The sequence below is a fragment of the Coregonus clupeaformis genome, chromosome 24, assembly GCF_020615455.1.
Source record: "Coregonus clupeaformis isolate EN_2021a chromosome 24, ASM2061545v1, whole genome shotgun sequence".
In the NCBI taxonomy this organism is placed as follows: domain Eukaryota; kingdom Metazoa; phylum Chordata; class Actinopteri; order Salmoniformes; family Salmonidae; genus Coregonus; species Coregonus clupeaformis.
Window position 1 is genome coordinate 27748861 of NC_059215.1, and position 25626 is coordinate 27774486.

At 43.4% G+C, this 25626-nt stretch overlaps 1 protein-coding gene across 1 annotated transcript in view; it reads left to right on the forward strand.

The window, feature by feature from the left end:
• Positions 1 to 25626, forward strand: part of LOC121538524 (FH1/FH2 domain-containing protein 3) — a 157030-nt gene that overhangs the window by 113038 nt on the left and 18366 nt on the right. The window contains exons 14-17 of the mRNA XM_041846639.2: positions 1735 to 2073; positions 2391 to 3112; positions 10161 to 10301; positions 17915 to 18073. Coding sequence (XP_041702573.2) covers positions 1735 to 2073; positions 2391 to 3112; positions 10161 to 10301; positions 17915 to 18073 — 1361 coding nt within the window. The remainder of the gene's footprint in view (positions 1 to 1734; positions 2074 to 2390; positions 3113 to 10160; positions 10302 to 17914; positions 18074 to 25626) is intronic.

Sequence of the window (25626 nt, forward strand, 5' to 3'; positions counted from 1 at the left end):
ATCAACAGCAACCTTGGGAAAATCCTCTGCATTATCATTAACAGCAGACTCGTACATTTCCTCAGTGAAAACAATGTACTGAGCAAATGTCAAATTGGCCTTTTACCAAATTACCGTACGACAGACCATGTATTTACCCTGCACACCCTAATTAACAAACAAACAAACCAAAACAAAGGCAAAGTCTTCTCATGCTTTGTTGATTTCAAAAAAGCTTTTGACTCAATTTGGCATGAGGGTCTGCTATACATATTGATGGAAAGTGGTGTTGGGGGAAAAACATACGACATTATAAAATCCATGTACACAAACAAAAAGTGTGGGGTTAAAAATGGCAAAAAACACACACATTTCTTTCCACAGGGCCGTGGGGTGAGACAGGGATGCAGCTTAAGCCCCACCCTCTTCAACATTTATGTCAATGAATTGGCGAGGGCACTAGAACAGTCTGCAGCACCCGGCCTCACCCTACTAGAATCTGAAGTCAAATGTCTACTATTTGCTGATGAACTGGTGCTTCTGTCCCCAACCAAGGAGGGCCTACAGCAGCACGTAGATCTTCTGCACAGATTCTGAGACAATGCAAAAAGGGCCTTCCTTGCCATCAAAAGGAACATCAAATTTGACATACCAAATAGGATCTGCCTAAAAATACTTGAATCAGTTATAGAACCCATTGCCCACAAATATATCCTCTGTGTACAACATAAAACACCAAATAATGCATGCAGAGCAGAATTAGGCCGATACCCGCTAATTATCAAAATCCAGAAAAGAGCCGTTAAACTCTACAACCACCTAAAAGGAAGTGATTCCCAAACATTCCATAACAAAGCTGGAGAAGAGTCCCCTAAGCAAGCTGGTCCTGGGGCTCTGTTCACAAGCACAAACAGACCCCACAGAGCCCCAGGACAACAACACAATTAGACCCAACCAAATCATGAGAAAACAAAAAGAGAATGACTTGCTCTGGAATTTACAAAAAAACTGAGCAAACTAGAATGCTATTTGGCCCTAAACAGAGAGTACACAGTGGTAGAATACCTGACCACTTTGACTGACCCAAAATCTAGGAAATCTTTGACTATGTACAGACTTAGTGAGCATAGCCTTGCTATTGAGAGAGGCCACCGTAGGCAGACATGGCTCTCAAGAGAAGACAGGCTATGTGCACACTGCCCACAAAATGAGGTGGCAACTGAGCTACCTTTCCTAACCTCCTGCCAAATGTATGACCATATTAGAGACACATATTTCCCTCAGAATACACAGACCCACAAAGAATTTGAAAACAAACCCAATTTTGATAAACTCCCTTATCTATTGGGTGAAAAACCACAGTGTGCCATCACGGCAGCAAGATTTGTGACCTGTTGCCACAAGAAAAGGGCAACCAGTGAAGAACAAACACCATTGTAAATACAATCCATATTTATGTTTATTTATTTTCCCTTTTGTACTTTAACTATTTGTACATTGTTACAACACTGTATATAGACATAATGACATTTGAAATGTCTTTACTCTTTTGGAACTTTTGTGAGTGTAATGTTCACTGTTAATTTGTTATTGTTTATTTCACTTTTGTTTATTATCTATTTCATTTGCTTTGGCAATGTAAACATAAGTTTCCCATTGTCAGTAAAGCCTGAAATTGAATTGAATTGAGATAATATTTGTGTGTTTACTTGAGTTTGTAACCTGTGGTTCTCTCTCCTCTTTGCTGTGGAACAGAACAACTGAAGCCAGAGGACTTCACTGCCTGTCTAGAACCAGAAGAGGAGGAGGCAGAAGAGGAGGAGGCAGAAGAGGAGGAGGCAGAAGAGGAGGAGGCAGAAGAGGAGGAGGCAGAAGAGGAGGAGGCAGAAGAGGTAGAAGAGGAAAATAAGAAAAGAGAAGAGCCTGAACAGGAAGCAGAGGAAGTAAAGGAAGAAACAAGAGAAGAGGAGAGGGAGGACGGGGAGGAGGACAGTGGGATCCTGAGCGACAAGGAACGACAGAATGAAGACGTTAATGAGAAAGACAACTGCTCGGCATCCAGCAGTACCCTGGAGAGGGGGAGCAATGAGAAAGGTGAGAGAGAGGAGAGGGGGAGCAATGAGAAAGGTGTGAGAGAGAGCGAGAGAGGAGAGGGGGAGCAATGTGTGAGAGAGAGAGGAGAGGGGGAGCAATGAGAGAGAGAGAGAGAGAGAGAGAGAGAGAGAGAGAGAGAGGTACATTTACTAACGGCAACTTTAGAGGATCCGATAGGTCACTTCAGTAGTATATTCCATTCAGAATCCACTGCCAATCACAGAGACGTAGTCACAGCATTTAATGGCCAATGTGAAAATGAGCTATGTCACCTACAGTATATCACTCCCATTGTTTCCCATTGTCTCTCCATGCAGGTCAGTGGACCCAGAGTGTTGAGGAGGTGGATGTGAATGAACGGTGCAGCAACATCCTCAACAGCAAACGCTTCATGGACATGCTCTACTCCCAGAGCGAGGAGGAGGAGGAGGAGAGGGTGAAGGAGAAAGGAGTGGCGGGAAAGGCCAACCAGGAAGCCGTCCGACCGCCTGGCGAGGGAGAGGAGAGCAAGAGCGCCCCGAAAAACGACTCCCCAGAAAAACACCCGAAAAAAACAGAATCTCACTCAAACGTCAGAGTGTTCGCTGAACGTTTCGGCGATCTAGTAAAGGGACTGGGCTCGCCTCACCCCCTCCTCCATATTCCCCGTCACAAGGCCCCCGTTGTAGAACAAGAGAAGCCCCCTCCACCTCCCCCTAAGAAGGAGTCAGATACCATCTGGGACCAGCTCCTGGCCAGTCCTAGGGAGCTGCGCATCGGAGACATTGACTTCACGGACCTGAAAGAAGAAGACGACGAAGACATTCTGGATGCCGGTCTGATGGGAGGTTCAGACTCTCTGTGTCCCCCTCCTCCCCCACCCCCCAACCCCTACCTCCCTAACCCTTACTGCCCTCCTCCCCCACCCCTGTTCGGCTGCCAGCCACCACCCTCCGTGCCTCCTCAACCCCCCTTCTCCCCCACGGCCTCCGCCCCTCCACCTCCTTCAGAACCACCTCTGTTCCAGAAGAAGAAGACTATCAGGTTGTTCTGGAGTGAGGTGGGTGTTTCTAGACAACTCTCTTAAGGGTTGAACTTGGAGCAGTATTTAAAGGGAACATTTTATCGAAACAGGCTCCTTTCAATCCCCTTTTATTTGGCATTCAATCTTCTATCATTGCTGGCGTTACTCTTTTACATTACAGTGTGCCTTGAGCAAGATAAATCACATTTACTGATTCCATCCATTAATATATTGGTTGTGAGTTAATGCAGAACCTGTGGTTCTGTCCCTAAGGGGTTAAACATATACAGTGTTAAGGGATTGAATGGAGACTCGTCTTGAAAAGGTCATGCAGCCAAAACATCTTCTTGTACTTGGGTTTCAATCATGTGTAGTCAGCAAAATCATGCTTTGCTGCCAATGCCTGATAATTGATCCTTTACCGAACACTATCCATTCAAATATCCATTAATCTATTGGTTATGGTTGTGTCCAAGTCATTAATATATTGGTTGTGGTTGTGTCCAAGTCATTAATGTATTGGTTGTGGTTGTGTTCAGGTCATTAATCTATTGGTTGTGGTTGTGTTCCAGGTCATTAATCTATTGGTTGTGGTTGTGTCCAAGTCATTAATGTATTGGTTGTGGTTGTGTCCAGGTCATTCATCTATTGGTTGTGGTTGTGTTCCAGGTCATTAATCTATTGGTTGTGGTTGTGTCCAGGTCATTCATCTATTGGTTATGGTTGTGTTCCAGGTCATTAATCTATTGGTTGTGGTTGTGTTCCAGGTCATTAATCTATTGGTTGTGGTTGTGTTCCAGGTCATTAATATATTGGTTGTGGTTGTGTTCCAGGTCATTAATCTATTGGTTGTGGTTGTGTTCCAGGTCATTAATCTATTGGTTGTGGTTGTGTCCAGGTCATTAATCTATTGGTTGTGGTTGTGTCCAGGTCATTCATCTATTGGTTGTGGTTGTGTTCCAGGTCATTAATCTATTGGTTGTGGTTGTGTCCAGGTCATTCATCTATTGGTTATGGTTGTGTTCCAGGTCATTAATCTATTGGTTGTGGTTGTGTCCAAGTCATTAATATATTGGTTGTGGTTGTGTTCCAGGTCATTAATCTATTGGTTGATGTTGTGTTCCAGGTCATTAATCTATTGGTTGTTGTTGTGTCCAGGTCATTAATCTATTGGTTGTGGTTGTGTTCCAGGTCATTAATCTATTGGTTGATGTTGTGTTCCAGGTCATTAATCTATTGGTTGTTGTTGTGTCCAGGTCATTAATCTATTGGTTGTGGTTGTGTTCCAGGTCATTAATCTATTGGTTGATGTTGTGTTCCAGGTCATTAATATATTGGTTGTGGTTGTGTTCCAGGTCATTAATCTATTGGTTGTGGTTGTGTTCCAGGTCATTAATCTATTGGTTGAGGTTGTGTCCAGGTCATTAATATATTGGTTGAGGTTGTGTTCCAGGTCATTAATATATTGGTTGAGGTTGTGTTACAGGTCATTAATCTATTGGTTGTGGTTGTGTCCAGGTCATTAATCTATTGGTTATGGTTGTGTTCCAGGTCATTCATCTATTGGTTGTGGTTGTGTTCCTGGTCATTAATGTATTGGTTGTGGTTGTGTTCCAGGTCATTCATCTATTGGTTGTGGTTGTGTCCAGGTCATCAATCTATTGGTTATGGTTGTGTTCCAGGTCATTCATCTATTGGTTGTGGTTGTGTTCCAGGTCATTTATCTATTGGTTGTGGTTGTGTTCCAGGTCATTTATCTATTGGTTGTGGTTGTGTCCAGGTCATTAATCTATTGGTTGTGTTCCAGGTCATTAATCTATTGGTTGTGGTTGTGTTCCAGGTCATTAATCTATTGGTTGTGGTTGTGTTCCAGGTCATTAATCTATTGGTTTTGGTTGTGTCCAGGTCATTAATCTATTGGTTGAGGTTGTGTCCAGGTCATTAATCTATTTGTTGTGTTCCAGGTCATTAATCTATTGGTTGTGGTTGTGTTCCAGGTCTTTAATCTATTGGTTTTGGTTGTGTCCAGGTCATTAATCTATTGGTTGAGGTTGTGTCCAGGTCATTAATCTATTGGTTGTGTTCCAGGTCATTCATCTATTGGTTGATGTTGTGTTCCAGGTCATTAATGTATTGGTTGTGGTTGTGTTCCAGGTCATTAATCTATTGGTTGTGGTTGTGTCCAGGTCATTCATCTATTGGTTGTGTCCAGGTCATTCATCTATTGGTCGTGGTTGTGTTCCAGGTCATTAATCTATTGGTTGTGGTTGTGTTCCAGGTCATTAATCTATTGGTTGTGGTTGTGTTCCAGGTCATTAATCTATTGGTTGTGGTTGTGTTCCAGGTCATTAATCTATTGGTTGTGGTTGTGTCCAGGTCATTAATATATTGGTTGTGGTTGTGTTCCAGGTCATTAATCTATTGGTTGTGGTTGTGTCCAGGTCATTAATCTATTGGTTGTTGTTGTGTCAATGTCATTAATCTATTGGTTATGGTTGTGTCCAGGTCATTCATCTATTGGTTGTTGTTGTGTCAATGTCATTAATCTATTGGTCGTGGTTGTGTTCCAGGTCATTGATCTTTTGGTTGTGGTTGTGTTCCAGGTCATTAATCTATTGGTTGTGGTTGTGTCCAGGTCATTAATCTATTGGTTGTGGTTGTGTTCCAGGTCATTAATCTATTGGTTGTGGTTGTGTTCCAGGTCATTAATCTATTGGTTGTGGTTTTGTTCCAGCTCATTAATCTATTGGTTGTGGTTGTGTTCCAGCTCATTAATCTATTGGTTGTGGTTGTGTCCAGGTCATTAATCTATTGGTTGTGGTTGTGTTCCAGGTCATTCATCTATTGGTTATGGTTGTGTCCAGGTCATTCATCTATTGGTTGTTGTTGTGTTCCAGGTCATTAAACTATTGGTTGTTGTTGTGTCAATGTCATTAATCTATTGGTCGTGGTTGTGTTCCAGGTCATTAATCTTTTGGTTGTGGTTGTGTTCCAGGTCATTAATCTATTGGTTGTGGTTTTGTTCCAGCTCATTAATCTATTGGTTGTGGTTTTGTTCCAGCTCATTAATCTATTGGTTGTGGTTGTGTTCCAGCTCATTAATCTATTGGTTCTGGTTGTGTCCAGGTCATTAATCTATTGGTTGTGGTTGTGTTCCAGGTCATTAATCTATTGGTTATGGTTGTGTCCAGGTCATTCATCTATTGGTTGTTGTTGTGTTCCAGGTCATTAAACTATTGGTTGTCGTTGTGTCACGGTCATTAATCTATTGGTCGTGGTTGTTTCCAGGTCATTAATCTATTGGTTGTGGTTGTGTTCCAGGTCATTAATATATTGGTTGTGGTTGTGTTCCAGGTCATTCATCTATTGGTTGTGGTTGTGTCCAGGTCATTAATCTATTGGTTGTGGTTGTGTTCCAGATCATTAATCTATTGGTTGTGGATGTGTTCTAGCTCATTAATCTATTGGTTGTGGTTGAGTTCCAGCTCATTAATCTATTGGTTGTGGTTGTGTTCCAGCTCATTAATCTATTGGTTGTGGTTGTGTTCCAGCTCATTAATCTATTGGTTGTGGTTGTGTTCCAGCTCATTAATCTATTGGTTGTGGTTGTGTTCCAGGTCATTAATCTATTGGTTGTGGTTGTGTTCCAGGTCATGAATCTATTGGTTGTGGTTGTGCTCCAGGTCATTAATCTATTGGTTGTGGTTGTGTCCAGGTCATTAATCTATTGGTTGTGGTTGTGTTCCAGGTCATTCATCTATTGGTTGTGGTTGTTTCCAGGTCATTAATCTATTGGTTGTGGTTGTTTCCAGGTCATTAATCTATTGGTTGTGGTTGTGTTCCAGGTCATTAATCTATTGGTTGTGGTTGTGTCCAGGTCATTAATCTATTGGTCGTGGTTGTGTTCCATGTCATTAATCTTTTGGTTGTGGTTGTGTTCCAGGTCATTAATCTATTGGTTGTGTCCATGTCATTAATCTATTGGTTGTTGTTGTGTCCAGGTCATTAATCTATTGGTTGATGTTGTGTTCCAGGTCATTAATCTATTGGTTGTGGTTTTGTTCCAGGTCATTAATCTATTGGTTGATGTTGTGTTCCAGGTCATTAATCTATTGGTTGATGTTGTGTTCCAGGTCATTAATCTATTGGTTGTGGTTGTGTTCCAGGTCATTAATCTATTGGTTGTGGTTACGTTCCAGGTCATTAATCTATTGGTTGATGTTGTGTCCAGGTCATTAATATATTGGTTGATGTTGTGTTCCAGGTCATTAATATATTGGTTGTGGTTGTGTTCCAGGTCATTAATCTATTGGTTGTGTCCAGGTCATTAATCTATTGGTCGTGGTTGTGTTCCAGGTCATTAATATATTGGTTGTGGTTGTGTTCCAGGTCATTAATCTATTGGTTTTGGTTGTGTCCAGGTCATTAATATATTGGTTGTGGTTGTGTTCCAGGTCATTAATCTATTGGTTGTGGTTGTGTCCAGGTCATTACTATATTGGTTGTGGTTGTGTTCCAGGTCATTAATCTATTGGTTGTGGTTGTGTTCCAGGTCATTAATCTATTGGTTGTGTCCATGTCATTAATCTATTGGTTGTTGTTGTGTCCAGGTCATTAATCTATTGGTTGATGTTGTGTTCCAGGTCATTAATCTATTGGTTGTGGTTTTGTTCCAGGTCATTAATCTATTGGTTGATGTTGTGTTCCAGGTCATTAATCTATTGGTTGATGTTGTGTTCCAGGTCATTAATCTATTGGTTGTGGTTGTGTTCCAGGTCATTAATCTATTGGTTGTGGTTACGTTCCAGGTCATTAATCTATTGGTTGATGTTGTGTCCAGGTCATTAATATATTGGTTGATGTTGTGTTCCAGGTCATTAATATATTGGTTGTGGTTGTGTTCCAGGTCATTAATCTATTGGTTGTGGTTGTGTTCCAGGTCATTAATCTATTGGTTGTGGTTTTGTTCCAGCTCATTAATCTATTGGTTGTGGTTTTGTTCCAGCTCATTAATCTATTGGTTGTGGTTGTGTTCCAGCTCATTAATCTATTGGTTCTGGTTGTGTCCAGGTCATTAATCTATTGGTTGTGGTTGTGTTCCAGGTCATTAATCTATTGGTTATGGTTGTGTCCAGGTCATTCATCTATTGGTTGTTGTTGTGTTCCAGGTCATTAAACTATTGGTTGTCGTTGTGTCACGGTCATTAATCTATTGGTCGTGGTTGTGTTCCAGGTAATTAATCTATTGGTTGTGGTTGTGTTCCAGGTCATTAATATATTGGTTGTGTTTGTGTTCCAGGTCATTCATCTATTGGTTGTGGTTGTGTCCAGGTCATTAATCTATTGGTTGTGGTTGTGTTCCAGATCATTAATCTATTGGTTGTGGTTGTGTTCCAGCTCATTAATCTATTGGTTGTGGTTGTGTTCCAGCTCATTAATCTATTGGTTGTGGTTGTGTTCCAGCTCATTAATCTATTGGTTGTGGTTGTGTTCCAGCTCATTAATCTATTGGTTGTGGTTGTGTTCCAGCTCATTAATCTATTGGTTGTGGTTGTGTTCCAGGTCATTAATCTATTGGTTGTGGTTGTGTTCCAGGTCAGGAATCTATTGGTTGTGGTTGTGCTCCAGGTCATTAATCTATTGGTTGTGGTTGTGTCCAGGTCATTAATCTATTGGTTGTGGTTGTGTTCCAGGTCATTCATCTATTGGTTGTGGTTGTTTCCAGGTCATTAATCTATTGGTTGTGGTTGTTTCCAGGTCATTAATCTATTGGTTGTGGTTGTGTTCCAGGTCATTAATCTATTGGTTGTGGTTGTTTCCAGGTCATTAATCTATTGGTCGTGGTTGTGTTCCATGTCATTAATCTTTTGGTTGTGGTTGTGTTCCAGGTCATTCATCTATTGGTTGTGGTTGTGTTCCAGGTCATTAATCTATTGGTTGTGTCCAGGTCATTAATCTATTGGTCGTGGTTGTGTTCCAGGTCATTAATATATTGGTTGTGGTTTTGTTCCAGGTCATTAATCTATTGGTTGTGGTTGTGTCCAGGTCATTAATATATTGGTTGTGGTTGTGTTCCAGGTCATTAATCTATTGGTTGTGGTTGTGTCCAGGTCATTACTATATTGGTTGTGGTTGTGTTCCAGGTCATTAATCTATTGGTTGTGGTTGTGTTCCAGGTCATTAATCTATTGGTTGTGTCCATGTCATTAATCTATTGGTTGTTGTTGTGTCCAGGTCATTAATATATTGGTTGTGGTTGTGTTCCAGGTCATTCATCTATTGGTTGATGTTGTGTTCCAGGTCATTAATATATTGGTTGATGTTGTGTTCCAGGTCATTAATCTATTGGTTGTGGTTGTGTTCCAGGTCATTAATCTATTGGTTGATGTTGTGTTCCAGGTCATTAATCTATTGGTTGTGGTTTTGTTCCAGGTCATTAATCTATTGGTTGATGTTGTGTTCCAGGTCATTAATCTATTGGTTGATGTTGTGTTCCAGGTCATTAATCTATTGGTTGTGGTTGTGTTCCAGGTCATTAATCTATTGGTTGTGGTTACGTTCCAGGTAATTAATCTATTGGTTGATGTTGTGTCCAGGTCATTAATATATTGGTTGATGTTGTGTTCCAGGTCATTAATATATTGGTTGTGGTTGTGTTCCAGGTCATTAATCTATTGGTTGTGGTTGTGTTCCAGGTCATTAATCTATTGGTTGTGGTTGTGTCCAGGTCATTAATCTATTGGTTGATGTTGTGTTCCAGGTCATTAATATATTGGTTGTGGTTGTGTTCCAGGTCATTAATCTATTGGTTGTGGTTGTGTTCCAAGTCATTAATCTATTGGTTGTGGTTGTGTTCCAGGTCATTAATCTATTGGTTGTGTTCCAGGTCATTAATCTATTGGTTGTGGTTGTGTTCCAGGTCATTAATCTATTGGTTGATGTTGTGTTCCAGGTCATTAATCTATTGGTTGATGTTGTGTTCCAGGTCATTAATCTATTGGTTGATGTTGTGTTCCAGGTCATTAATCTATTGGTTGATGTTGTGTTCCAGGTCATTAATCTATTGGTTGATGTTGTGTTCCAGGTGCGTCCGTCAGACTACCAGGACATTAGCAGCAGGAGCAGTGGAGACTCTCTGTGGTTCAAACTAGAGCCAGTCAAGATAGACACGTCCAGACTAGAACACCTCTTCCAGACCAAGTCCAAGGAGATACCTGTCACCAAGGTAACCACACACACCTTGTCCACTCAAAATACAACCTAACAAGTACAGTATGTTAGACATCAAGACTGAAGGGACCACAGCTAAAGTTCATGAGAATTCAACTATCACGTTAAAGCCTTGTCTACGTGTGTGTAGACGGATCCTTCCGTGGAAGGCCCCGTAAACCCCCTAATATCCTATAATAGGTAAGGTCTGGATAGGAGAGACTGGGGGCTCAATGCTAGCCTCTGGCACTTTTTAATTATAGACACTGCTCAAAACCACAACTGTTGTTAAATTTGCGGGGGGCGCAGATGGAGGGGCTGGGTGGGGCAGTGGCGGGGGTGGCAGGTGGGTCTTAGCACCTGTACTGTTTAATGTTATAACTGGTTGATGTGACCAGGATGTTATAACTGGTTGATGTGACCAGGATGTTATAACTGGTTGATGTGACCAGGATGTTATAACTGGTTGATGTGACCAGGATGTTATAACTGGTTGATGCGACCAGGATGTTATAAGTGGTTGACGCGACCAGGATGTTATAACTGGTTGATGCGACCAGGATGTTATAACTGGTTGATGCGACCAGGATGTTATAACTGGTTGATGCGACCAGGATGTTTAATGTGACCAGGATGTCATTATAGGTTTTCAGCCAGCATGTTAAAGTGAGTTTTTCCCCTTGTTATTTCTCCGTCAATACTCCACAGTATGAAAAATGTATGCACTCACTAACTGTAAGTCGCTCTGGATAAGAGCGTCTGCTAAAATGACTAAAATGTACAAATGTAATTATGGAACGAAATTTGGCACATCGGTTGAGAACTCAGTTCCTTAAATGGTCAGCAGATGATCTGCTCACTAGTTTTCTTGCTGGAAGGATGTATAGAAATGTCGCATTCTCCCGTAGAGATTCTCTAAGAGGACATTTAAGAAATCCCACTAATTTGTGAACAGTGACGTTCGAATGACCGAGGACAATTGGCTATCAAAAGTGCCTTCCGTTTGAATATCTGAGAGAAGTGATGTTGATGTAATTATGAAGGAAAGCTAACTGATTACATGGAGGCTAACAGGGTAAATATTTCATTTTTTTGTTGAAGGAGAAACAGAGTTAGGATTACAGTTCACACAGTCTCATTCAAAGTGAGAAATGCAGCATGACCTCATTGGAGATCTATCTGTTCTATGTACCGGATGCAAAACTGAAACCTAGCCACTCGCTCTCTCATATAGCCCGAAAACATTGGAGGGTTGCCCTCGGTCACATTCATTCTAGGCAGGCCTCTCCAGAGGAACACTGAGGGGGGAGAGATGGATAGATGGGAAGGAGAGAAAATTTGACATTGGTCTTATCAGTAAGTTATACCAGTATAAATACACAGGGCTCTACGCTGACCGTGTGTGTGCCTAACACGCTAACCAGACCGCACGCGTGCATCATCGCCCGCATGTTGATTTTGTCCACCCACACCAGACGCGATCAGGACACGCAGGTTGAAATATCAAAATGAACTCTTAACCAACTATATTAATTTGGGGACAGGTCGAAAAGCACGAAACATTTATGCCAATTTAGCTAGCTAGCTTGCTGTTGCTAGCTAATTTTTCCTGGGATATAAACATTGGGTTTTTATTTGACCTGAAATGCACACGGTCCTCTACTCCAACAATTAATCCACAGATAAAAGTGGAAACAGAGTTAGTTTCTAGTAATCTCTCCTCCTTTAGTCTTCTTCTTTGGACTTTATATGGCGGTTGGCAACCAACTTTAAGGTGCATTACCACCACCAACTGGACTGGAGTGTGGACCTCAGTTCATCTTTCAATCACCCACGTGGGTATGGGAGAGGCGGGACTTGCAGCGCGTCAAGCGACACAAATAGAAGCAAGTTCTATTTTAGCGCCTGGCTACGCAGACGCTCGTTGACGCGCACGATCAGTGTGGGTGCAGTGATTGAATAACATGTATGTGTACATTTATTTTGCAATGCTCGCGCACACGACGGGAGCGGTGTGGTCAGCGTGTCAGTTGAAGAAATGTAAGAAAACAGAAACAAATGTTGTTGCCGGGCAATGAAAACGATATGTGGTAATAAAGCTAGAATACTTAATATTTCTAGGCGCACTGGTGCTCCTAAATTAAAATTCCAGGCATTGATTTAGCCATTTAGAGATTAAGGAGCTGAAGGGAGGATACTCACGTGTACACGGAGAGGAAGCCATAGGTGGAGTTGACTCCGTACGTCTCCTAGTTTAACATCTCACTGGAATCCCAGACATTAGACTAGCAGAGAGAGAGATACAAATAAAATACAATGTTATTTGTCACATACAACAGGCGTAGACTTTACAGTGAAATGCTTACTTACGAGCCCGTTACCAACATTGCAGAGTTAAAAAGTAAGAAAAATATTTGCTAAATGAAAAAGGAGACAGTAACACCATAAAAACAATAACAAGGCTATATACAAAGGGGTACCCGTACTGAGTCAATGTGCAGGAGTACGAGGTAATTGAGGTAATACAGTACGCACATGTAGGTCTATAGGGTATAAGTGACTAGGCAATCAGGATATAAAATAAACAGACTAGTAGCAGTGTGTGTGAAGAGTGTGAAAGTGTGTCTATGTGTGAGTGTGAGTCAGTGGAGGCTCCTCAGAGGAGGAAGGGGAGGACCATCCTCCTCAGGGAATTTCTATGGCTATGGCTATCCAACACTGGAACTCTTCCAAGTCAAGGTAAGCTTTTTGGTTTTATTAAATGATTGCCACCAGGGGCCCACCGGTGTAACTGCTAAACTGCTTGCTGACTGTACACTGTGTACTGCATGATTGTAGCGGGTTTACTAACGTGTTAGTTCTAGTGGCTATGTTGACTAGGACGTTAGCTAATAATGTTGGCAATGATGTAAGCTGTGTGTAGCGGTTAGCGGTTAAGATACAGAATAAAGGTTTGGCTTGGAAATATTTTTTTGGGCCTGGTCACAGACAGCTGATGTGTTGTGCACTGAAGTCCGTAATCGAAGGGAAAAATGTGAGAGGAGGTGCGAGAATCAAGTGATCATGCTGTTTTGTATGTGGCTGCGATGAAAGTGAACTGTGTTTGCGTGTGATCAGGGGTCTCATCTTAAACAGCATCAACCGACACTGGTGTGTGTGTGTGTGTGTGTGTGTGTGTGTGTGTGTGTGTGTGTGTGTGTGTGTGTGTGTGTGTGTGTGTTGGAGTGTCAGTGTAGTATGTTTTGAGTGCGTGAGCCAGTACAAGAGAGTCAGTGCAAAAAAAATTACAATAAATAAATACTAAAGGGGGTCAAATCAGTGGAGCCGGCTGAGGGGAGGACGGCTCATACTAATGGCTGAAACGGAGCAAATGGAATGGAATCAAACACCTGGAAACCATGTGTTTGACGTATTTGATACCATTCCACTAATTCCGCTCCAGCCATTACCACGAGCCCGTACTCCCCAATTAAGGTGCCACCAACCTGTGATGTGTTTAGTCCGGGTGGCCATTTGATTAACTGTTCAGCAGTCTTATGGCGTCGGGGTAGAAGCTATTCAGGAGCATTTTGATCCCAGACTTGGCGCTCCGTTACCATTTGCCGTGCGGTAGCAGAGAGAACAGTCTATGACTTGGATGGCTAGAGTATTTGGGCCTTCCTTTTGACACCGCCTGGTATAGAGGTCCTGGATGGCAGGGAGTTCGGCCCCAGTGATGTACTGGGCCGTACGCACTACCCTCTGTAGCGCCTTGTGGTTGACTGCAGAGCTGTTGCCGTACCAAGCGGTGATGCAGCCAGTCAAGATGCTCTCAATGGTGCAGCTGTATAACTTTTTGAGGATCTGAGTGCCCATGCCACATCTTTTCAGCCTCCTGAGGGGTAAAGTCATTGTCGTGCCCTCTTCACGGCTGTGTTGGTGTGTTTGGACCATGATAGACCCTTAGTGATGCAGACACCAAAGAACTTGACGCTGTCAACACGCTTCACTACAGCCCCGTCAATGTGAATGGGGGCGTGTTCGGCCCTCCGTTTTCCTGTAGTCCACGATAAGATCCATTGTCTTGCTGACGCTGAGGGAGACGTTGTTGTCCTGGCACCACACTGCCAGTTCTCTGACCTCCTCCCTATAGGCTGTCTCACCATCGTCGGTGATCAGGCCTACCACCGTCTTGTCGTCTGCAAACTTAATGATGGTGTTGGAGGGGACTGAGCACGCACCCCTGAGGGGCCCCCATGTTGAGGGTCAGTGTGGCAGATGTGTTGTTGCCTACCCTCACCACCTGGGTGCGGCCCGTCAGGAAGTCCAAGATCCAGTTGCAGAGGGAAGTGCTAAGTCCCAGGGTCCTTAGCTTAGTGATGAGCTTTGAGGGCACTATGGTGTTGAACGCTGAGCTGTAGTCAATGAACAGCATTCTCACATAAGTGTTCCTTTTGTCCAGGTGGGAAAGGGCAGTGTGGAGTGCAATAGAGATTGTGTCATCTGTGGATCTGTTGGAGTGGTATGCATCCAGGGTTTCTGGGATAATGGTGTTGATGTGAGCCATGACCAGCCTTTCAAAGCATTTCATGGCTTTGGAGCGGTAGTCAGTTAGACAGGTTATACTGTGGGGACGACGTCGTTGATGCACTTATTAATGAAGCCGGTGACTGATGTGGTAAACTCCATTGGATGAATCCCAGAACATATTCCAGTCTGTGCTAGCAAAACAGTCCCGTAGCTTAGCATCTGCTTCATAGGACCACTTCCGTATTGAGCACTTCACTGGTACTTCCTGTTTGAGTTTTTGCTTGTAAGCAGAAATCTGGAGGATAGAGGTATGGTCAGATTTGCCAAATGGAGGGCGAGACCCCTTGACTTTTTAAATTGTTTTTTTTCCCTCATCAATCTACACACATTACCCCATAATGACAAAGCAAAAACAGTTTTTTTGAAATATTTGCAAATTGATTACAAATAAAAGAAACAGAAATATCACATTTACACAGACCCTTTACTCAGTACTTTGTTGAAGCACCTTTGGCAGCAATTACAGCCTCAAGTCTTCTTGGGTATGACACTACAAGCTTGGCACACCTGTATTTGGGGAGTTTCTCCCATTCTTCTCCGCAGATCCTCTCAAGCTCTGTCAGGTTGGATGGGGAACGTCGCTGCACAGCTATTTTCAGGTCTCTCCAGAGATGTTCAATCAGGTTCAAGTCCAGGCTCTGGCTGGGCCACTCACGGACATTCAAAGACTTGTCCCGAAGCCACTCCTGCGTTATCTTGGCTGTGTGTTTAGGGTCGTTGTGCTGTTGGAAGGTGAACCTTCGCCCCAGTCTGAGGTCCTGAGGGCTCTGGAGCAGGTTTTCATCAAGGATTGCTCTGTACTTTTCTCAGTTCATCTTTCCCTCGATCCTGGCCAGTCTTCCAGTCCCTGCCGCTGAAAAACATCCCCACAGCATGATGCTGCCACCACCATGCTTCACCGTAGTGACATAACACTTGGCATTCAGGCCAAAGAGTTCAATCTTGGTTTCATCAGACCAGAGAATCTTGTTTCCCATGGTCTGAGATTCCTTTAGGTGACTTTTAGCAAACTCCAAGTGGACTGTCATGTGCCTTTTACTGAGAAGTGGCTTCCGTCTGGCTACTCTACCATAAAGACCTGATTGGTGGAGTGCTGCAGAGATTGTTGTCTTTCTGGAAGGTTCTCCCATCTCCACAGAGGAACTCTGGAGCTCTGTCAGAGTGACCATCGGGTTCTTGGTCACCTCCCTGACCAAGGCCCTTCTCCCCCAATTGCTCAGTTTGACCGGGTGGCCAGCTCTAGGAAGAGTCTTGGTGGTTCCAATCTTCTTCCATTTAAGAATGAGGGAGGCCACTGTGTTCTTGGGGACTTTCAATGCTGCAGAAATGTTTTGGTACCCTTCCCCAGATCTGTGCCTCGACACAATCCTGTCTCTGAGCTCTACGGACAAGTCCTTCAACCTCATGGCTTGGTTTTTGCTCTGCCATGCACTGTCAACTGTGGGACCTTATATAGACAGGTGTGTGCCTTTCCAAATCATGTCCAATCAATTGAATTTACCACAGGTTGACTCCAATCAAGTTGTAGAAACATCTCAAGGGTGATTAATTGAAACAGTATGCACCTGAGCTCAATTTCGAGTCTCAAAGCAAAGGGTCTGAATACTTATGTAAATAAGGTATTTCAGTTTTCTTTTTTTATTATTTGCAGAAATGTCTAAAAACTAGTTTTCGCTTTGTCATTATGGGGTATTGTGTGTAGATGGATGAACATGTTTTATTTAATCAATTTTAGAATAAGATAAGCTGTTACGTAACAAAATGTGGGAAAAGGGAAGGGCTCTGAATACTTTCCGAATGCACTGTATAGAGAATGAGTCTTGCACACTACTCGTATCCAGTCAGTCAGTCAATCAAATTGATTTATAAATCCCTTACATCAGCAGTTGTCGCAAAGTGCTTTCAAAGTGCATCATGAATAGTGAACTATAATATGCGGATATTTTGACATACCGTATTTTCCGCACTATAAGGCGCACCGGATTATAAGGCGCACCTTCAATGAATGGCCTATTTTAGAACTGTTTTCATATCTAGGGCGCACCGGATTATAAGGCGCATAGAATAGAAGATACTGAAGTAAAACGTTTGACTGGGGTTGCGTTATGCATCCACTAGATGGAGCTGTGCTAAAGGGAATGTCTACAAAACAGTCAGATAAAGTCAAACTTTATTAAGCGTTCTGACAACTCCGTTCACTCCCATGGTAACGTTGTTCAAACGTTAATGTGCATATTAACAATATCTCCCAGCCTTGCTCACTCTTCTCCCAAACGTGGAGGGGAACTTTTCCCTGATTCAGTAAACACGTAGTAAAAGAAACAGTCTGATACCACTAAATCAAACGTTAGTGCATAACTCAACATTGTTCAGTTACGTATAACACGTAAGGCTCACTTTTTCAGTTCATTCCCCGTCCACGAATCCATCGAATTCTTCTTCTTCAGTGTCCGAATTGAACGGAAACTCTGTTTAGTCTTCTTTACTTGGCGCAGGTCATCTTCTTGCTTCCTCCACTTCCGTACCATTGATTCATTAATGTTGAATTCTCTCGCTGCTGCTCTATTCCCATATTCTACTGCGTGACCGACAGCCTAGAGCTTGAACTCTGCGTCGTAAGCGTGTCTCTTGAAAGGTGCCATTTTGGGGTCTTTATACACACACAAGTGGTGTGGGACTGTGAGTAAGCACAGCACCGGTGTTTACTGACTACGGTAGCCGTAATGCTGCAAGCGGTGCGGCTTTGTAGTTTACCAGTCGTACTGAAACATTTCATTATTATTAAATTGTTTTTATTGTTTTTTCATGCTGAAACATTTTGACAGAGCGCCTTGAGCACCGTGTACAACCAGCATGGATCAACCAATTAACCAATTGATCCATATATAAGGCGCTCCGGATTATAAGGCGCACTGTCGTTTTTTGAGAAAATTAAAGGCTTTTAAGTGCGCCTTATAGTGCGGTAAATACGGTAGTCAGAAAACAGCCTCTGTGACCTCTCAGTAACCTGTGTCTGTCTGTCTGTCTGTCTGTCTGTCTGTCCTTCTATTGTTCCATCAGAAAACGGCGGCGGACGGTAAACGTCAGGAGGTCATCGTTCTGGACTCCAAGAGGAGTAACGCCATCAACATCGGACTGACCGTCCTGCCTCCTCCTCGCACCATCAAGACCGCCATCCTCAACTTTGACGAGTACGCACTCAACAAGGAGGGCATCGAGGTGAGATGATGATGATGATGATGAAGATGATGAGGCAAATATACAAATAAAAACAAAAAACAACATTTTAAGTGAGAATAGGCATTGGCGTGAAGCCGAAAAATAAAGGAAATTCACATGAGCACCACAATGCCTATTCCACCCATGCTCTACCAAGGTTTTCCAGCCCACAGCTTTGACCTACTACAGTAGCTATGTTGGTATTGTACTTCAAACTATGTGTAGGCAGGTTGCTTAGGATTCAAACCTTCTCAAACAGCCTAATTCATACTCTTAGACGAGGTGCTTCCACAGTAATGTGGTTTGTACCGCATACAAGGTAAAGTATTGGCTTCTTCACACACCACAGTAAGACATTATCCCATAATGCTACCTTTTCATGCTTAAATTTTTTTTTTTATGAATGTAAGCTTTGCTTTTCTACTTACAAGACCATCAGGCTTGATTGAGCTGTTTTGTCTTGTAGTAATGTGGTGCATGCCTGTATTTCCTTAAACCTTAATTTTAGCACAACATGTCATTGAAAAAAAATAATTATTTAAAAATCATACAATGTGATTTTCTGGATGTTTTAGATTTTGTACGTTTGCCCACTGACAAAGAAATGATCAGTCTATAATTTTAATGGTAGGTTTATTTGAACAGTGAGAGACAGAATAACAAAAAATAAATCCCAAAAATGTATAAATTGATTTGCATTTTAATGAGGGAAATAAGTATTTGACCCCCTCTCAATCAGAAAGATTTCTGGCTCCCAGGTGTCTTTTATACAGGTAACGAGCTGAGATTTGGAGCACATTCTCAAACATGGAGGTGGAAACATTATGCTTTGGGGGTGTTTTTCTGCTAAGGGGACAGGACAACTTCACCGCATCAAAGGGACGATGGTCGGGGCCATGTACCGTCAAATCTGGGTGAGAACCTCCTTCCCTCAGCCAGGGCATTGAAAATGGGTCGTGGATGGGTATTCCAGCATGACAATGACCCAAAACACACGGCCAAGGCAACAAAGGAGTGGCTCCAGAAGAAGCACATTAAGGTCCTGGAGTGGCCTAGCCAGTCTCCAGACCTTAATCCCATAGAAAATCTGTGGAGGGAGCTGAAGGTTCGAGTTGTCAAACGTCAGGCTCGAAACCTTAATGACTTGGAGAAGATCTGCAAAGAGGAGTGGGACAAAATCCCTCCTGAGATGTGTGCAAACCTGGTGGCCAACTACAAGAAAGATCTGACCTCTGTGATTGCCAACAAGGGTTTTTCCACCAAGTACTAAGTCATGTTTTGCAGAGGGGTCAAATACTTAATTCCCTCATTTAAAATGCAAATCAATTTATAACATTTTTGACATGCGTTTTTCTGGATTTTGTTGTTGTTATTCTGTCTCTCACTGTTCAAATAAACATAACATTAAAATTATAGACTGATCATGTCTTTGTCAGTGGGCAAACGTACAAAATCAACAGGGGATCAAATACTTTTTTTCCCTCACTGTACACTAAGTTGACTGTGCCTTTTAAACAGCTTGGAAAATTCCAGAAAATGATATCATGGCTTTAGAAGCTTCTGATAGGCTAATTGACATCATTTGAGTCAATTGGAGGTGTACATGTGGATGTATTTCAAGGCCTACCTTCAAACTCATTGCCTCTTTGCTTGACATCATGAAAAGAAATCAGCCAAGACCTCAGAATTTTTTTTTAGACCTTCACAAGTCTGGTTCATCCTTGGGAGCAATTTCCAAACGCCTGAAGGTACCACGTTCATCTGTACAAACAATAGTATGCAAGTATAAACACCATGGGACCACGCAGCCGTCATACCACTCAGGAAGGAGACGCGTTCTGTCTCCTAGAGATGAACGTACTTTGGTGCGAAAAGTGCAAATCAATCCCAGAACAACGGCAAAGGACCTTGTGAAGATGCTGGAGGAAACAGGTACAAAAGTATCTATATCCACAGTTAAACAAGTCCTATATCGATATAACCTGAAAGGCCACTCAGCAAGGAAGAAGCCACTGCTCCAAAACCGCCATAAAAAGGCCAGACTACGGTTTGCAACTGCACATGGGGACAAAGATCGTACTTTTTGGAGAAATGTCCTCTGGTCTGATGAAACAAAAATAGAACTGTTTGGCCATAATGACCATCGTTATGTTTGGAGGAAAAAGGGGGTTGCTTGCAAGCCGAAGAACGCCATCCCAACCGTGAAGCACGGGGGTGGCAGCATCATGCTGTGGGGGTGCTTTGCTGCAAGAGGGACTAGTGCACTTCACAAAATAGATGGCATCATGAGGAAGGAAAATGATGTGGATATATTGAAGCAACATAATAATAATAATAAAATGCCATTTAGCAGACGCTTTTATCCAAAGCGACTTACAGTCATGTGTGCATACATTTTCACGTATGGGTGGTCCCGGGGATCGAACCCACTACCCTGGCGTTACAAGCGCCATGCTCTACCAATTGAGCTACAGAGGACCACATCTCAAGACATCATTCAGGAAGTTAAAGCTTGGTCGCAAATGGGTCTTCCAAATGGACAATGACCCCAAGCATACTTCCAAAGTTGTGGCAAAATGGCTTAAGGACAACAAAGTCAAGGTATTGGAGTGGCCATCACAAAGCCCTGACCTCAATCCTATAGAAAATGTGTGGGCAGAACTGAAAAAGCGTGTGCGACCAAGGAGGCTTGCAAACCTGACTCAGTTACACCAGCTCTGTCAGGAGGAATGGGGCAAAATTCACCCAACGTATTGTGGGAAGCTTGTAGAAGGCTACCTGAAATGTTTGACCCAAGTTAAACAATTTAAAGGCAATGCTACCAAATACTAATTACGTGTATGTAAACTTCTGACCCACTGGGAATGTGATGAAAGAAATAAAAGCTGAAATAAATCATTCTCTCTACTATTATTCTGACATTTCACATTCTTAAAGTGAAGTGGTGATCCTAACTGACCTAAGACAGGGACTTTTTACTAGGATTAAATTGTGAAATACTGAGTTTAAATGTATTTGCCTAAGGTGTAGGTAAACTTACGACTTCAACTGTACGTCTCGTGTCTGAGCCGTTGAATTGCGACTCTATACTGATGTTTTGCCAGTTTAATTACCACCCGAGCCACTGCCTGTTCACCCCACTATCATCCAGAAGACGAGGTCAGTACAGGTGCATCAAAGCTGGGACCGAGAGAATGAAAAATAGCTTCTATCTCAAGGCCATCAGACTGTTAAATAGCCATCACTAGCACATTAGAGGCTGCTGCTGCCTATTGAAATCACTGGCCACTTTAAGAAATGGAACACTAGTCACTTTAATAATGTTTACATATCTTGCACTACTCATCTCATATGTGTATACTGTATTCTATAATATTCTACTGTATCTTAGTCCATGCCGCTCTGTCATTGCTTGTCCATATATGTATATGTTCTTAAATCCCATTCCTTACTAGTTTTGTGTTTATTGGGTATATGTTGTGAAATTGTTAGATATTACTTGTTAGATATTACTGCACTGTCGGAGCTAGAAGCACAAGCATTTCGCTACACCCGCTATAACATCTGCTAAACACGTGTATGTGACAAATAACATTTGATTTGATTTACAGTTGACCGGGGCATCTCTAGCAGGACAGAAATTTGACAAACTGACTTGTTGGAAAAGTGGCATCCTATGGCAGTGTCACGTTGAAAGTCACTGAGCTCTTCAGTACGGGCCATTCTACTGCCAAATGTTTGTCTATGGAGATTGCATGGCTGTGTGCTCGATTTTTATACACCTGTCAGCAACGGCTGTGGCTGACATAGCCAAATCCACCAATTTGAATGGGTGTCCACATACTTTTGTACATATAGTGTAATATGTAGCTTATTTTTAAAAAAACATTTTTACATTTTTAGTCATTTAGCAGACACTCTTATCCAGAGCGATTTACAGTTAGTGAGTGCATACATTTTCATAAGTCAGCTTATGTGAGTTATGTTTGCAATAAAGATGGTGGCGCAACAATACACCTTTACAATAGGACTATATCTAAAGATACATACAGCCAAATTATATATATATATACAGTATATACCAGTATACATCATTTTAATAGCAGGGCACTGTAAAGTCCATTATCCCTCTGAAGAGTATGAATTAGGCTGTTTGAGAAGGTTTGAATCCTAAGCAACCTGCCTACACATAGTTTGAAGTACAATACCAACATAGCTACTGTAGTAGGTCAAAGCTGTGTGCTGGAAAACCTTGGTAGAGCATGGGTGGAATAGGCATGGTGGCGCTGGAAAACCTTGGTAGAGCATGGGTGGAATAGGCATGGTGGTGCTGGAAAACCTTGGTAGAGCATGGGTGGAATAGGCATGGTGGTGCTGGAAAACCTTGGTAGAGCATGGGTGGAATAGGCATGGTGGTGCTGGAAAACCTTGGTAGAGCATGGGTGGAATAGGCATGGTGGTGCTGGAAAACCTTGGTAGAGCATGGGTGGAATAGGCATGGTGGTGCTCGTGTGAATAGATGTGAGTAGATGGTGTTACAGTACCCAGGGTAGTCAGTCCAACAGTAGATGGTCCTCCATTACCCAGGGTAGTCAGTCCAACAGTAGATGGTCCTACAGTACCCAGGGTAGTCAGTCCAACAGTAGATGGTGCTACAGTACCCAGGGTAGTCAATCCAACAGTAGATGGTCCTACAGTACCCAGGGTAGTCAGTCCAACAGTAGATGGTCCTACAGTACCCAGGGTAGTCAGTCCAACAGTAGATGGTGTTACAGTACCCAGGGTAGTCAGTCCAACAGTAGATGGTCCTCCAGTACCCAGGGTAGTCAGTCCAACAGTAGATGGTCCTACAGTACCCAGGGTAGTCAGTCCAACAGTAGATGGTCCTACAGTACCCAGGGTAGTCAGTCCAACAGTAGATGGTCCTACAGTACCCAGGGTAGTCAGTCCAACAGTAGATGGTCCTACAGTACCCAGTGTAGTCAGTCCAACAGTAGATGGTGTTACAGTACCCAGGGTAGTCAGTCCAACAGTAGATGGTCCTACAGTACCCAGGGTAGTCAGTCCAACAGTAGATGGTGTTACAGTACCCAGGGTAGTCAGTCCAACAGTAGATGGTCCTACAGTACCCAGGGTAGTCAGTCCAACAGTAGATGGTCCTACAGTACCCAGGGTAGTCAGTCCAACAGTAGATGGTGCTACAGTACCCAGGGTAGTCAATCCAACAGTAGATGGTCCTACAGTACCCAGGGTAGTCAGTCCAACAGTAGATGGTCCTACAGTACCCAGGGTAGTCAGTCCAACAGTAGATGGTGTTACAGTACCCAGGGTAGTCAGTCCAACAGTAGATGGTCCTCCAGTACCCAGGGTAGTCAGTCCAACAGTAGATGGTCCTACAGTACCCAGGGTAGTCAGTCCAACAGTAGATGGTCCTACAGTACCCAGGGTAGTCAGTCCAACAGTAGATGGTGTTACAGTACCCAGGGTAGTCAGTCCAACAGTAGATGGTCCTACAGTACCCAGGGTAGTCAGTCCAACAGTAGATGGTGTTACAGTACCCAGGGTAGTCAGTCCAACAGTAGATGGTGTTACAGTACCCAGGGTAGTCAGTCCAACAGTAGATGGTGTTACAGTACCCAGGGTAGTCAGTCCAACAGTAGATGGTCCTCCAGTACCCAGGGTAGTCAGTCCAACAGTAGATGGTGTTACAGTACCCAGGGTAGTCAGTCCAACAGTAGATGGTGTTACAGTACACAGGGTAGTCAGTCCAACAGTAGATGGTCCTACAGTACCCAGGGTAGTCAGTCCAACAGTAGATGGTCCTACAGTACCCAGGGTAGTCAGTCCAACAGTAGATGGTCCTACAGTACCCAGGGTAGTCAGTCCAACAGTAGATGGTCCTACAGTACCCAGGGTAGTCAGTCCAACAGTAGATGGTGTTACAGTACCCAGGGTAGTCAGTCCAACAGTAGATGGTGCTACAGTACCCAGGGTAGTCAGTCCAACAGTAGATGGTCCTCCAGTACCCAAGGTAGTCAGTCCAACAGTAGATGGTCCTACAGTACCCAGGGTAGTCAGTCCAACAGTAGATGGTCCTACAGTACCCAGGGTAGTCAGTCCAAAAGTAGATGGTCCTACAGTACCCAGGGTAGTCAGTCCAACAGTAGATGGTCCTACAGTACCCAGGGTAGTCAGTCCAACAGTAGATGGTGCTACAGTACCCAGGGTAGTCAGTCCAACAGTAGATGGTGTTACAGTACCCAGGGTAGTCAGTCCAACAGTAGATGGTCCTACAGTACCCAGGATAGTCAGTCCAACAGTAGATGGTCCTACAGTACCCAGGGTAGTCAGTCAAACAGTAGATGGTGCTACAGTACCCAGGGTAGTCAGTCCAACAGTAGATGGTCCTACAGTACCCAGTGTAGTCAGTCCAACAGTAGATGGTCCTACAGTACCCAGGGTAGTCAGTCCAACAGTAGATGGTCCTACAGTACCCAGGGTAGTCAGTCCAACAGTAGATGGTGCTACAGTACCCAGGGTAGTCAGTCCAACAGTAGATGGTGTTACAGTACCCAGGGTAGTCAGTCCAACAGTAGATGGTGCTACAGTACCCAGGGTAGTCAGTCCAACAGTAGATGGTCCTACAGTACCCAGGGTAGTCAGTCCAACAGTAGATGGTGCTACAGTACCCAGGGTAGTCAGTCCAACAGTAGATGGTCCTACAGTACCCAGGGTAGTCAGTCCAACAGTAGATGGTCCTACAGTACCCAGGGTAGTCAGTCCAACAGTAGATGGTGTTACAGTACCCAGGGTAGTCAGTCCAACAGTAGATGGTGCTACAGTACCCAGGGTAGTCAGTCCAACAGTAGATGGTTCTACAGTACCCAGGGTAGTCAGTCCAACAGTAGATGGTGTTACAGTACCCAGGGTAGTCAGTCCAACAGTAGATGGTGTTACAGTACCCAGGGTAGTCAGTCCAACAGTAGATGGTGTTACAGTACCCAGGGTAGTCAGTCCAACAGTAGATGGTGTTACAGTACACAGGGTAGTCAGTCCAACAGTAGATGGTGCTACAGTACCCAGGGTAGTCAGTCCAACAGTAGATGGTCCTACAGTACCCAGGGTAGTCAGTCCAACAGTAGATGGTGTTACAGTACCCAGGGTAGTCAGTCCAACAGTAGATGGTCCTCCAATACCCAGGGTAGTCAGTCCAACAGTAGATGGTCCTACAGTACCCAGGGTAGTCAGTCCAACAGTAGATGGTGCTACAGTACCCAGGGTAGTCAATCCAACAGTAGATGGTCCTACAGTACCCAGGGTAGTCAGTCCAACAGTAGATGGTCCTACAGTACCCAGGGTAGTCAGTCCAACAGTAGATGGTGTTACAGTACCCAGGGTAGTCAGTCCAACAGTAGATGGTCCTCCAGTACCCAGGGTAGTCAGTCCAACAGTAGATGGTCCTACAGTACCCAGGGTAGTCAGTCCAACAGTAGATGGTCCTACAGTACCCAGGGTAGTCAGTCCAACAGTAGATGGTCCTACAGTACCCAGGG